Source organism: Phyllostomus discolor, chromosome 1 (genome assembly GCF_004126475.2).
Source record: "Phyllostomus discolor isolate MPI-MPIP mPhyDis1 chromosome 1, mPhyDis1.pri.v3, whole genome shotgun sequence".
NCBI classification, from domain to species: Eukaryota; Metazoa; Chordata; class Mammalia; order Chiroptera; family Phyllostomidae; genus Phyllostomus; species Phyllostomus discolor.
In genome coordinates this window covers 216,471,253-216,483,779 of record NC_040903.2, presented here as the reverse complement: position 1 = coordinate 216,483,779, position 12,527 = coordinate 216,471,253, and the positions used below count along the sequence as shown (strand labels likewise).

The window sequence follows — 12,527 nt, the reverse complement described above, 5'->3', positions numbered from 1 at the left end:
CAGGCAGACGGTGGGCGTCCCACCGTGCGGACGGCCGCCGCACGCTCCCAGGCCCCGCCGGAGGGCTCACGCCCGCTCGTCACCGTCAGAAAAACCTCAGGTCAAATCCTCGGGGTTTCATATCAGAAGAGGGTAACACGCACAATTCTCCAGAAGGACAGTCAGCACCCCTAAGTCTGTCCAGCTGCTCAGTCTCTGCACGGAAGCAGCAGACGCTGCCAGTGAGCCGCAGCACCCCACGCAGCCCAGCGCTGGCAGCTCGCACGCGCCGTGTCTCGGGCGGGACCCGGAGCGCCTTACCTTGACGTACTGCTCGACCTCGGTGACGATGCCCATGACCGCGGAGTAGGACTCCTCCAGGGCCGTGGGGCCGTCGGGCATCCGTGTCAGCGCGTTCCGGTAGAACTTCTCCTCTTCGGTCAGATCGTAGTGCACGCCCACCTGCCCAGGCGAGCCGGGGGTGAGCGCACGAGCGTGCGGAGCCCAGCTCCGCGTCCCCGCTCCCTGAGCACGGGCCGGAGAGCCGCCCAGGAGAGACACGGCGTTTGGGGGAAACACCCACGTCCCCGGCCACGAGGGACCGGGGCCGGCTCGTGTCCACCGCGTCAGGCCGGTCGAGGGGAGAGCAGGAGCGCCGCAGGCCGGGGCGCACGGCGTTGCCCTTGGCATCGCGCCAGAACGCACCGGCCTTCGGTGCAGGCACGTGCCTCGCGCAGACCCTCGGAGCCTGCCCCCCCCGCCCCGAGGGGGACACTGAGGCCAGGTCTAGGCACGTGACGGCAGTGCGACCAAGGTTCGCCCCCGCTGGGGGGACGGACGGGCCAGAGTCAGTGGGTGCCTGGCACGTGCCAGGTGCTGCCGTGGGCGCAAGAAACGAGCGGGCGAAGACCCCTGCTCACACCCATGCACGCCAGGGGGGAGGGGAGACCACGAAGGGAAACGCACAGACTGTCAGAGGGGGCGGAGGCAGGAGGGCGGGGCGGGGGGGGGGGCAGGGCAGGCCCGGGGTGGGGGGGGGGGTGCCACGCACGTAGCTGCCACCGGGGGTGCCGAGCGAGGTCGGCAGCGGGAGCCTGCCTGGCGCCCGAGGACCAGGGCGGACCCCCTGTGGCCGCGGCAGGGCCGCGGTGGGGCGGGGCGGCAGCTGAGGCGGAGCGGCAGTGGGCAGCCGTCACGTGCGCCCGGCGGGCCACTCGGGACGTGGGCTTTCGTGCTGAGTGGGACAGGACGCCCCTAACAGGCCCTGAGGAGAGCGGCGTCCGGATGAACGTGTGATTTAAGACCGACTTTGGCTGCTGTGCTCCAAACAGATCTTAGGGGCAGGGCAGACCCGGCGGCCAGTCGGGGGGACTGTCAATAACCCAGGTGGGAGGTGGCAGGCTGCAGCAGGGGCTGTGGGAGGCAGTACCTGCTGTGGATCCTGAGGACGCTCCGGGCCTGGGTGGGCTGAGGGTGGACAGAACAGACTGGGGAGGGGCGACCTTGGGGAGGGCCAGAGAACCACGCCCATGGGACGCGGCCCTGAGAGGGCCACGGAGCACCGAGCACCGAGGAGGCAGCCGGGTGGAAAGGGCTGGGGCTGCCGGCTACTCGACACCCGGAGGACTCACCGAGTGTTGTGGGAGGGACTTCTCCCAGACACCCGGGGGCTGGGACGAGGGGACAGAGAGGAGCCAGGACAGGAGGCTGGCCAGCGAGCGGGGGTCGGGGGGAGGACACCAGGAGAGCCAGCGGGGAAGTGCGGCGAGAAGGGTGCGCAGCCCCGGTTGGTCCTACAGCGAACACTTCTCCCGGGCCGAGACGCCACACCCGCAGGGCAGAGCCCCTGTGCCGGCCGGCTACTGTTGTGGCAGGGAGATGGGTGCACCCGGGGGGAAGGGGGCACTGGAGCAGCCGTGCAGGGAGCTCTCCCACGTGCACCACCAGAGGAGCAGGAAGATTCGATGGTGGGAGGGGGACGGGGCCACGTTTTTTGCCGACAGGGAGACTCAGAAGAGAGGGAGGAGCTGCTGAGCCCCAGGTGAGGGGCCCGGCACAAGCGCCGGCAGGCAGCACCGACCCCCCCGGGGCGGGAGCCACTCAGGCCCTGCTCCCGTCGGGAGGGCGCCGCCACGTTCCGGCCGATGCTGCCGAGACCACGTCCAGGGGCAGCTGCCGCACACAAAGCCCCGAAAAAACTGGGTTCGTGTTCTAAGTTAAGAAAAGAGATGTGTGTCCCGGCCGGGTAGCTCAGCCGGTTAAAGCACTGTCCCGGCACGCCCAGGCTGTGGGTTCAGTCCCGGCCAGGGCCCATGCGAGAACCAGCCAGCTAGTGCGTCAGTGAGTGGGACGACAAGTGGGCATCTCTCCAGAACATAAAAAAGACAGAAACGGAGGAAAAAGAGAGACAGACAGACAGGAGAGTCAGGGTACCCACAGCTTCTTCCCTTAGAGAGCTGAGCCTGGAGCCTGGAGCCTGAGCAACGCGTCAGGAGCTGCTCTTGAAGAGACCGGGGGTGGGGCGGGGGCGGGGGTGGCCTGGCCAGCGGCTCACCTGGTACCTCTGGCTCTGGATGCGGGGCAGGGACAGCACGACCATCTTCCAGGCGAACATCTCCTGGTACAGCTTGTACCTGCACTCCTCGATGGGCGGGTTCAGGTAGATGACCTGGTTGGTGATCCGGAGCTCATGCACCACGTTCTGTGAGGAGGGGGTTCGGGCCTCATTCGGGGATCCAGTCCAGCCACCCGGTCCTGACGCGCCCACCCCCTTCTCTCAGTGTCCGAGCTGCTGCCGGCTGAGCCACGGGGCCGACACTGCGGAGGCTCCTCCCGCATCCCGCGCCCGGGAGCGCAGGGCCGCCCCACCTGGGGGGACGCGCAGCCGAGGGGCCCGGGCCCCGGCAGCAGGGACTCGAGGCTGGCACGCACGGGGCAGCGCCCCCCATCGGGCACACCGTGCCCCTGCCGGTGCTGGGAGGGTGTGAGGAGTCCCCCCTGGTCGCCCTGGGACGGGCTGCCCCCTGGACACACTCGTTTGCTTTCCCGAATCTCCGCATTTCGAACAGCGTGCTCTGGGGACAAGGGTCCGCACCGTTCAAACGGGAAAACACCTTCCGGCATTGAGAGAAAACACTGAGGAGGTGAAGTCTGGGAAGGGAAAGAGCCAGGCGTGTCCCCCAGGCCACCCTCTCATCGGCGGCCCCCGCAGGCTTCCGGTGTGCGAGGCCTCCCCACTGAGACCTGGTTCCCGGACGGCAGGGGGTGGCGGTGGTGCTCGGTGAGTCCCCGTGAGGTGACCCTTTCCTGCCCCCTGCAGGAGACCGGGCCACCCTGTACAGCATGAGCTCTCAGAAATTTCTAGAACGCGTGCCAAGCTCTGGCTGACCATGTCTCCGCACACGCGGGGACGACTGTGTGGAGACACAGGCTGCTGCCCCGTGTGCGACCGCGGCGCCGTGCCTGTGTCTTCCGTGAGACCCCGAGCACACTTTTGTGGGAGCGGCACCGTTTCGGGGCGGCCGCTGGACGTCTGTCCCACGCAGACGGCGGCCAGTCCCGGGACTGGCTTCTCGCCCCCGCGCTTGGAGAGCGGCAGGGGGTTCTCTGTGTGACCGTGTTTCTCACCTTCCGACAACCGCTCTGGAGCAAGGCTCACAGGAGAGGCACCAGGAAAGCACGAGAGCCTCCTCCCGCCCTTGCCCGCTGCGGCCGAGGGTCACCGGGGGCACAGGCACCAGGCGTCCCCTAGGGCCCGCGTCGGCCCCCCTATTCTTGGGCCGCTCCGGGCACCGAGTGCACGGTGCCTCCCGGGCTCCTCCCTCCCTCTCCCCCACGACCAGACACTCGGGAGCGCGCCGGCAGACACAGCAGGGACGCGCCCTCCGACCGCACCGCGCACAACCCCACCCCGAGCCGCGGGCAGTGCTGGCTGGGTCACCCGGGCGAGGCGGCCCGTCCCCGTCCCTGCACGGTCAGGGGCGTCTGCGCTGCCCGTTCTAAGGGGAGACGTGCGCCCACGTGCACTCGGGCTGCTCCGGGCAACACTCACCTTGATCTTCGGCTCCCCCCCCGGCTTGTGGCCGGCTTGGGGCGCGTCCGTGTCCATGTCGACCTCCGCCTTGTCCTCCGCCTGCCCGAGGAGCACCTGGGTCCACGCGCGCAGCCCGGCTTGCAGGCGGACGCCCAGTATCCTCTCGATCTGCGGGGGGGCGTTAGGAGCCGTGACTCTCCCGAGAGCTCGCTCAGAGGCTCCAGGCCCCAGACAAAGAGCTGCCAGCCGCGACCGGGCCTCGGCCTGCTCTGACCCTCACTCCTGGCCATTCCCCGGCCTCCCGACTGGCCAGCGACCGGGGCGAGCAGGAGCGCGGCAGCTGCAGCTGCGGTCTCGTGTGCAGCACGGCAGGCGGCTCGCCCCGGAGGTGAGGCTGGCAGCCCCCAGTCCGTAGCGGGAACCATCTTCCTCCCCCTGCTGTTCAGGCGTGACGGATGCCGACATCACGTCAGTTCCAGGCACCACAGCGGGTCTGGTCCCCGTGCCCCACACAGTGACCGTTCTGCTGTCGTTCGAGTGAAGGACAGTCTCCCTGCTGACCCGGAACGAGACCAGCACCCAGCCCCCCCACAGACAGACATTGGCGCGTCTCTGGGAGGAGCCGGCCTCGGGCCGCACGGCCACCCTGGGAACGCGTGAGGGTGGCCTCGAGAACACTGGGTGCCCCAGGGGCGCAGAAGGGCAGGCCTTGTCGGCTTCCACTCTGCTGCGCCCCGACTTGGACACCCTGCAACCGACTCAGCCACCTTAACAGGGAAAGGGGGGGAAAAGCTGTGAACCACAGACAGCTTCGGAACTAGCCAACGGCCACTTGTCCAACGAGTGACCTCGGCCTCCATGTCCCCCTCCCTGAGATGCGTCGGGATGCCCACCAACAGGAAAGCTGCCCGGGCCGGTGAGACACACCCGCCCTGTCTACACGCGCCCCTCCCCGGTGTCTGCTGGGTGTTTCTCCTCCGAGTGCGCGGCGGGGGGCAGGGTCACCAGAGACGGAGGCCTCAGGGGGGCAGGAGGGACACCCTGAGTTACAAGGGCAGGGAAGGGCAGGCAGGTTGTCACACCTGTAGGAGAGGCAGACCCCCGCCCCCAACCTCCCGCACAGCACCCCGCCCGCCGCCACGCTTCGGCTCTGTCGTGGAGTCAGCGGAGATCTCCGGAGGGAAACTGACTGTCAGCAGTCACGTCTATGGAGAAAGGCTTTTTGGTGACCCACCCACCCAGCGTACGTCCGAAGCAGGACCCAGGCCTGTGTGGGCAGCGCGGCCCAGGAGCTGGCCTCACCTGCAGGTCCAGCTTGCTGACCCACAGGGGCAGGTTGGAGTAGGAGTGCAGGTTCAGGTCGTCCACGGCCTTCTGGACCCTGTTCAGGATCTCGGAGAAGGTCTTGTGGTCGTACATGCAGGTTTCCAGGGAACGGACTTCTAGGTCTATCTTTTCCTCAATAATGAGAAGATCATCCACCTAAAGGAAAGTTTAATATTAAAACCCCCCTGGTTCTGATGTACATTCTCCTCAACCGACTGGCTGGTGCTCGAGGCAGGGCGAGTCTCCCGTAAACAGCCAACCCTCCTGGGGAGGGAACTGTACGAAGTGATCAGTGCCCCCCGACCCCCTCCTGCTCACGGAGGAGGGCCGCTGACCGCCCAGTCTGGGAGCAGAAAGACCACTCTCCGCTCGGCGCCTTCTCTGCCCCAGGGGCCAGTGCACCTGGGTGGGGCGGGGCTAGCAGGCCCCACTGTCCAGTGTGCGGGAGCCAGGGGCGGAGGTCGACCCCCACCTGGGGGTGCAGCGATGGCAGGTGCCCTGGCTGCAGCCCGAGAGCCGTGCTCCACAAGCAGCTGCCCCGGTCACGAAGCTCCCGTTTTGCTGTCAGACCCGCCTGTTGTCTCTCCACTGGCCTCTGAGCTCGGGTGTGAGCTCCTTGATGGCCCTCCTAGAACCCCAACCCTGTCAAACGGCCCCATGAGTAAAGGGGTCCTTCTCCCTCCCAGCTCCCATGTCTCCTGCCGCTACCGACCACGCCTGCCACGGGACAGCTCACGGGGGAGCTGGGCTCAGGACACACCTTCTCCTGGAAGTTGAAGACGGTCTCCGCCAGGCGCTGCACGTAGGGGTCCAGCTTGTAGGACTCCCACACCAGCGCGATGCCCTCGGCGATCAGGGCCTGCACCTCCTTCTTCAGGCCGGCCACCAGCAGCGAGACGGTGCTGCGCTCCTCCACCTTCTCGCAGGTGCGCTCATAGGTGCGCACGCTCTCGATCAGGGAGATGGCGAAGGGGTACAGCTGGTTGGCCTGGTGGGCCTTGTTCACGATCGCCAGCGGCACCCGGAAGCCGAGCCACTTGAGGTTGCGGACTTCCTTGGAAAGGGTGATGATCTCGGGCAGGAAGTTGACCTTGAGCTTGAGCACGTTGCCGGAGCGGCCCCGCACCCGGGTGCTCTCGATGGTGAAGATGCGGCCCGAGACGCCCAGGTTGCGCTGCTGCACCTTGCGGGCCCAGTCGTCGAAGATCTCCTGGGTGTTGAGCTTCATGCGGAAGCTGTCGCCGTCCTGCTTCAGCTTCTGCCCCTCCACGTGGTTCTCCCAGCCCTTGCCCAGCACGTCCTCCACCCGCTTCATGTAGGCCGTGAGCTGCCGGTCGATCTGCTTGGCCCAGATGATGGAGCCCGACACGGGCGGCAGGTCGCGCACGTGGCTCATCTTGCACGCCTGGCTCTGGGGGTACTGCACCTTGAACTTGTCGTGCAGCGCCTCGATGTCGTCCTTCACGCGCTGGATCAGCTGCGTCTGGTACTCGCGGATGGCCCCGCGGATGTGGGGCCTGACGAAGAGCGCGTTGAACCGGGAGAAGATCCGGAACATCTCGTTGGCGTTCTTGGCCGTGCCCAGCTGGTCGCGCAGGCGGGCGGTGATGCGCGTCTCCACGCGGTCGATCCTCTCGTCGTAGCGCTTCATCGCGGCCTCCCAGGCCTCTGTGCCTTCCTTGGACACGTCCAGCCCGTCCACCTCCTTGACGTTCTCGTAGGCCAGGTTCACCTCCTCGATGGCGTTCGCGTCCGCGGCGTCGAACAGCACCTCGGCCACTTTCATGTCCTGGGGCTCAGGGACCTCCCCCTGGTTCTGCTGCGCCACCGCTGTGACCTGCACGGGAAGGGTTCGAGACCAGAGGTTACGGCGAAGACCCGTGTTCGGTGGCGCGGCCGCAGTGCCGGCCGCCCATCGGCCGTCGGTGCGTGACCGCAGGGCAGCACGTTCGAGCCACAGCCCAGGCAGCGCGCACGCTCACTCTGCACCACGCGGACCTTCCCACCGCGCGGCCTCTCTGCCTGGAAGCTGAGTGGCAACAGCGCCTGGACGCCTGGGTCGCCGCGCACAGACTCAGCACCCGGCCGTTTCCTCTCCGGTGCTTCGGCCCTCAAGCTGTAACCGTGGGCGAGCTCGCCCCCAGGCCCAGTGGCAGTGCGGTGGTGACACCGGACGCCCGCACCCAGCCCTCTGCCGACCGCTGCCACACGGGGGGGCGGCCACACGTGCACCACAAACCGTGCTGACCCGAAGGGCGTGGCCGCAGAGTCCACGAGCAAAAAGAAAACACGCAGCGCTCTTTAAAAACGTCAGAGGCGACAAGAGGCAAAGGGCAAAAAGGGGCAAAGAAACCCGAGGTCGAGGGACTCCGCACGAGACCCAGGACTCCCGCGGGGAACGGGGGGTGAGCGGGAAGCACAGCACCCACGTCCCACGTCCCAGGCACCACGCGAGCGAAGAGGCGCCGAGGCCTCACAGTGGACGCCTGCTCAACCCCGAACGGCAGGCACCCGGCCGGTGAGGGAAGCTTCCTAGACCCCCTGACCCTTTATTACAAATTGTCGAACTGCGGGGGGCGGGGGGGGGTGTGAAAGAATTACAACCCCACCCAGGGTCTAACTAACATCCAGCCGGTTGGTGCGTGCTGTATCGCACCCCATCCACCAATCTCTCCATGTACCCATCTCAACGCGTCCCAGGTGGCTGCGCTTTGTAAAGGAGGAAAGCACCGTTGAGGAGAAAGCTGAACTGAGAAGAGGAAAAAAGCATGCACAACGAAACGGAGCCAATTACTTTAATAAGTCTCAAGGGCATGCAATCATCACCCACACTTTGCAGACCAGGAATCTGGGGTGAAGGCTAAGTCACGTGTCCGAGTCACACGGCTAGTTCAACGGTGCCTCACGGTTTGCAGCCCAGGAAGCCAGCCCCACTCAACGCAATCCCAGGGGAAGGATGGGTGGACGGGGAGGGTGGGGATTTGGACTGAAGCAGTGTAACCCCGAGAGTCCCTGGGTCCCAAGGGTGGCAGAGACGAGAGGAGGGGAGCGGGAGAAGCGCAAGCGGCGCAGAGCAGAGGCAAGCAGTCAGTTCCAAGTCCGAGAACGGGAGGCCGCGCCCAACCGCACCTGCGGGCGCAGCACCCGGACGATGACAGCCCGCAGCTGCTCGTGCTGGCGCCGGAACTTGCGCATCTGGTCCAGGCGGGCCTGCAGCTTCCGGTGGGCGGGGTTGATCCGCCACACCATCTTCAGGTTCTCCTCCCTCTTCCTCTTGACGATGTCCCTCAGCAGCACTGGAGCTTCTCGTACTCGTCGTCCCAGGTCTGGAAAACCTCAAAGCACGCCACCATGACCTAGGACGTAAGGCAGGGAGGAAGCCCGTTACGGCCGCGCAGTTCCCCTCAGCGCCCTGGGGCTGGTGAGCTCCCCGCGCACCGGCACCTGCCTTCTCAAACTCCTCGTAAGCCACGTGCATGAGCTTCCTGGTGCCCAGCACTTTGAGCAGCTGCGAGCTCAGGTCCCTGGAGATGGCCTCCACCAGGCGCAGGGCCCGCTGGATGGGGTACTTGGTGTTGCGGATCTTCCGCAGGTGGGTGAAGATGGCCACGAGGGCCTGCCGTATCTTGTCCAGCTCCGTGGCGGACAGCAAGTCGTTCAAGGGGAAGTCTTTCATCAGGGGGTTGTAGTCGTTCACGGTCTCCAGAGCCTGCTTTAGACCTGGGTAACGGGAGAGAGCGAACGGTTTCCGTACAAAGCAACACAACTCTGCTACGTGGCACATGCCCGTTTCACCTCCACTGAAAAGGAACCCAGCCACAAGGACGGCCCACGCGGGCTCAAGGATGGGTAGGTGACCTAAAAGTGTCCTCACCACGGAGCATGTCCATGTTGCAAGAGATTTAGTGACACAGAAATTGTTTGGTTTTTTAAAAAGCTATGTCCTGGCTGGTGTGACTCAGTGGACTGAGCGCAGGCCTGAAATCAAAGGGTCGCAGGTTTGATTCCCAGTCAGGGCGCATGCCTGGGCTGTGGGCTGGGTCCCCAGTAGGGGGCGTGTGAGAGGCAACCACACATTGATGTTTCTCTCCCCCTCTTTCTCCTTTCCTTCCCCTCTCTCCCTCCCTCCCTTCCCCCCTCTCAAAATAAAAAAACAAAAGAGTCCCCCCCCAAAAAAAATGGAAAAAAAAAAAAAAAAAAAGCAAAAAGCTCTGTCATTGGCAGAGTGACCCAGTGTGGTCTCACTTCCGCATCCATCAGCCCACACCCTCTAAAGGCCACAGGAGCATCCTCGTCACCTTTCTTTGCTTTCTATATTACCTAAATGTTCTACTGATAAAATTAAGCTCAGAAACACCAGAATTTTATCACTTTTAAAATCACTAAAATTTAAATGTTGTGCCCACAGCTCAAGTCAGGTGAGCGTGCCGCTGACCCGACACAGAGGCACCGGGGAGCTAGTCTGTTTATTAAACCAAAAGGGCCAGGAAGAAACCACGGCTGCAGAGGCATCGCTACGGCGCAAGACACACTTCTCGATGTCAGTAAACGCCCGGGCGAGGCCCGCAGTGCGACCAATGCAACGGGACGACGTCCGCCTGGCGTCTCCTCACGTTCACGCGCGGGCCCCACGCCCCGCAGGGAGCCCGGCCAGAAGGGCACCCTCACTGCTGGTTCCAGCAGTCCGTGCCCGCCGCCCCGACGTCCGTGGGCCCACTGCAGGCCAGCGTGATGCCACTCACATGGCCGCCGCGGCGCAGAAGACGGGAGGCAGCTCCCCACCTTCCGAACAGGGGGGACGGCCGGGAGCGGGCGGAGCGGGAGGAGGAGGAAGGGGAAGCGCAGGGGAGCAGCTCTCCGCCCACAGCCCCGCGGGCGGACCACTTCTGCTTCGCGGGAACCACCGTCCCGCCCGCACCCGACTGCACACGGGAGGGCGCAGCCTGCTGCTCAGGGACCCGAGCAACCGAGGAGCGGGGGCGGGGGGGGCACTGCTGAGGAGAGACCCTGGCTCCTGCCCTCGAACCCGGGACGGGGAGGGCAGCCGTGTGGGAAGGCCACTTCCGCCAGCTGGGGCTGGGCGAAGGGGAGACGGGGTGCAGGAGGGCACACCGAGTGGGGGGGGGGTGGCACACGTTAGTTCTCATCTAGGGGACAAGCAAGACCTCACAGAGGCCAGACTGGCTCCCGGCCGGAGGACCGGTCCAGCCTGCCCCTCACCTGTGTCGGTGTCGAAGCTGACGGTGGCGTGGAAGCGCTTGCCGTGCTTCAGGATGTCCAGCGTCAGCAGCACCTCCGGGCTCTCGCGCTTCTCCTGGATGCGGTACAGCGCGCGCTCCAGGTTCAGCCAGAAGCTGATCTCCTGCAGGGCCGTTCCCGAGGCCGGGTCTCGGTCCAGTTTGGTCACCTGCAAACGCAAGAGCGCACTGAGGGGCCGGCACCGCGTGAAGGCGGGCGGAGAGAGTGCCACATTCACCACACCCACGCGCTCCAGTTTGATCCCCTCACGTCGAGGGGAGTCCTGTCTGCGAATGGTCTGTGGGCGGGCCCGAGCTCACCGGTGGGAGAGCTGGGCCCAGTGTGCGGGTGTGTGTGTGTGTGTGTGTGTGTGCACACATGCAGCCTCCTACTCCCCCGGGGCCAGCAGCCCCGCCGCAGAATTCACCGCGCCGACAGTATTTCGGACCGGCTCCCCCAGGGGGAAGCGCCGGCACACGCTCAGCCCGTGCTCTTACCTTCTGGATCTCTCGGATCCAGCGGTTCACGCCGGACTGCAGCTGGTTGAGAAACGTGGGGTCCTCGACCTTGTCTCCGAAGTCCGTGACCTTCGGCTTCTCTCCGTGCTCGTAGCACTGCTTGGCGACATTCGTGATGATGGGGTGGATGGGCAGGCTGATCTCCGGGATCTCGATGTTCTGCTGCAGGTGCAGCAGCCCCATCTCCAGCTCCGCGATCTTCTTCTCGACCGAAGGCGCCATTTTATCGCCGTCCCTAAAGGGACGAGAAACACCTCAGACTCGAGGGCCCTGTCGGCGCCCGGAGACGCCTGGTCACTGCAGGCCTGCCAGACGCCAACCCCACACATCTCACCGGCGCGGCGGGCGTGCCCCGGTGGCCGTCGGCGCCGCCCGGCGTCCGGGGGCACGGGCGCCACGGCCCCTACCTGTCAGCCTTGCCGGACTCCCTGATGTAGGACTTGAAGAAGGGGGCCACGGCGTTGCTGATGAAGGAGTGCAAGGTCTCGTAGGGCGAGTCCTCGCTGAGCGTGAGCACGCGCAGCTGGGACGACACCGGCTTGTCCGCGTCGATCACCGGCGTGCGCTTGATGAAGGCCAGGCTGCGGGGACGCGGAGGGGACGTGAGGACGGGGGTCCCACCCCGACGGGTCTCCGCTGCCACGGCCTCCTCCGCGTCCCGCTCGAACGTCTCAGTTAGAAACCCGTAAGCGCCCTGGCTGGCGTAGCTCAGTGGATTGAGCGCGGGCTGGGAACCAAAGTGTCCCAGGTTCGATTCCCACCAAGGGTACATTCCTGGGTTGCAGGCCATAACCCCCAGCAACCGCACATTGATGTTTCTCTCTCTCTCTCTCTCTCTCCCCATCCCCCTTCCTTCTCTAAAAATAAATAAATAAAATCTTTACAAAAAAAAAAAAAAAAAAGAAAGAAACCCATAAGCACAGGCTACACCGTGGCTTTGACACAGCGAACACAGTGCGTGTCTGTCTTCACGCGCTCCCGCGGGAACTGATCGAATCCAGGACACGGTGACAGCGGGGGCCGGGAGCCTAGGCCAAGTGCGCCCGTCGCACAACTCTGGCCTCGGCGAAACCAGCCTCCCTGGTGGTGGCGGCAGCAGGTCACGAGCCACAGCAGACTCGCGTCTGACCTCGCACCGACGTGCACCACCTCCTGCCGGCACCGCGGCAGCCACGTCAGCCCCAGGCTGAGGTGAAAGTGGGCGTTCCAGGCCCTGCCCCCGCCGCGCACCCTTCTCCCACCCGAGTCACGGCTCAGCCACACGCCCCCGTCTCCAAACGTCCCACAAGCTTCTGTGCCCTTGCTTGGGAACCCGTCTTCAGCTGTTGCAACACTCAAGACCTGCCTCCCGCACGGCTTCGCCCGCCGGCCACTCACGCCTCCAGACTCTGTCCCACGGCCCAGCTGGCTGCATGGGCCCACCCGCCTCCCTC

The 12,527-nt window shown here is 65.5% G+C and overlaps 1 protein-coding gene across 1 annotated transcript in view; it reads right to left on the bottom strand.

Moving 5' to 3' along the window:
* DYNC1H1 (dynein cytoplasmic 1 heavy chain 1) overlaps positions 1 to 12,527 on the bottom strand; it is a 58,736-nt gene that overhangs the window by 36,484 nt on the left and 9,725 nt on the right. Inside the window, 11 exon segments of the mRNA XM_028506386.2 lie at positions 301 to 441; positions 2,534 to 2,680; positions 4,031 to 4,180; positions 5,315 to 5,494; positions 6,099 to 7,175; positions 8,468 to 8,634; positions 8,637 to 8,694; positions 8,787 to 9,058; positions 10,559 to 10,745; positions 11,074 to 11,329; positions 11,502 to 11,675. Coding sequence (XP_028362187.1) covers positions 301 to 441; positions 2,534 to 2,680; positions 4,031 to 4,180; positions 5,315 to 5,494; positions 6,099 to 7,175; positions 8,468 to 8,634; positions 8,637 to 8,694; positions 8,787 to 9,058; positions 10,559 to 10,745; positions 11,074 to 11,329; positions 11,502 to 11,675 — 2,809 coding nt within the window.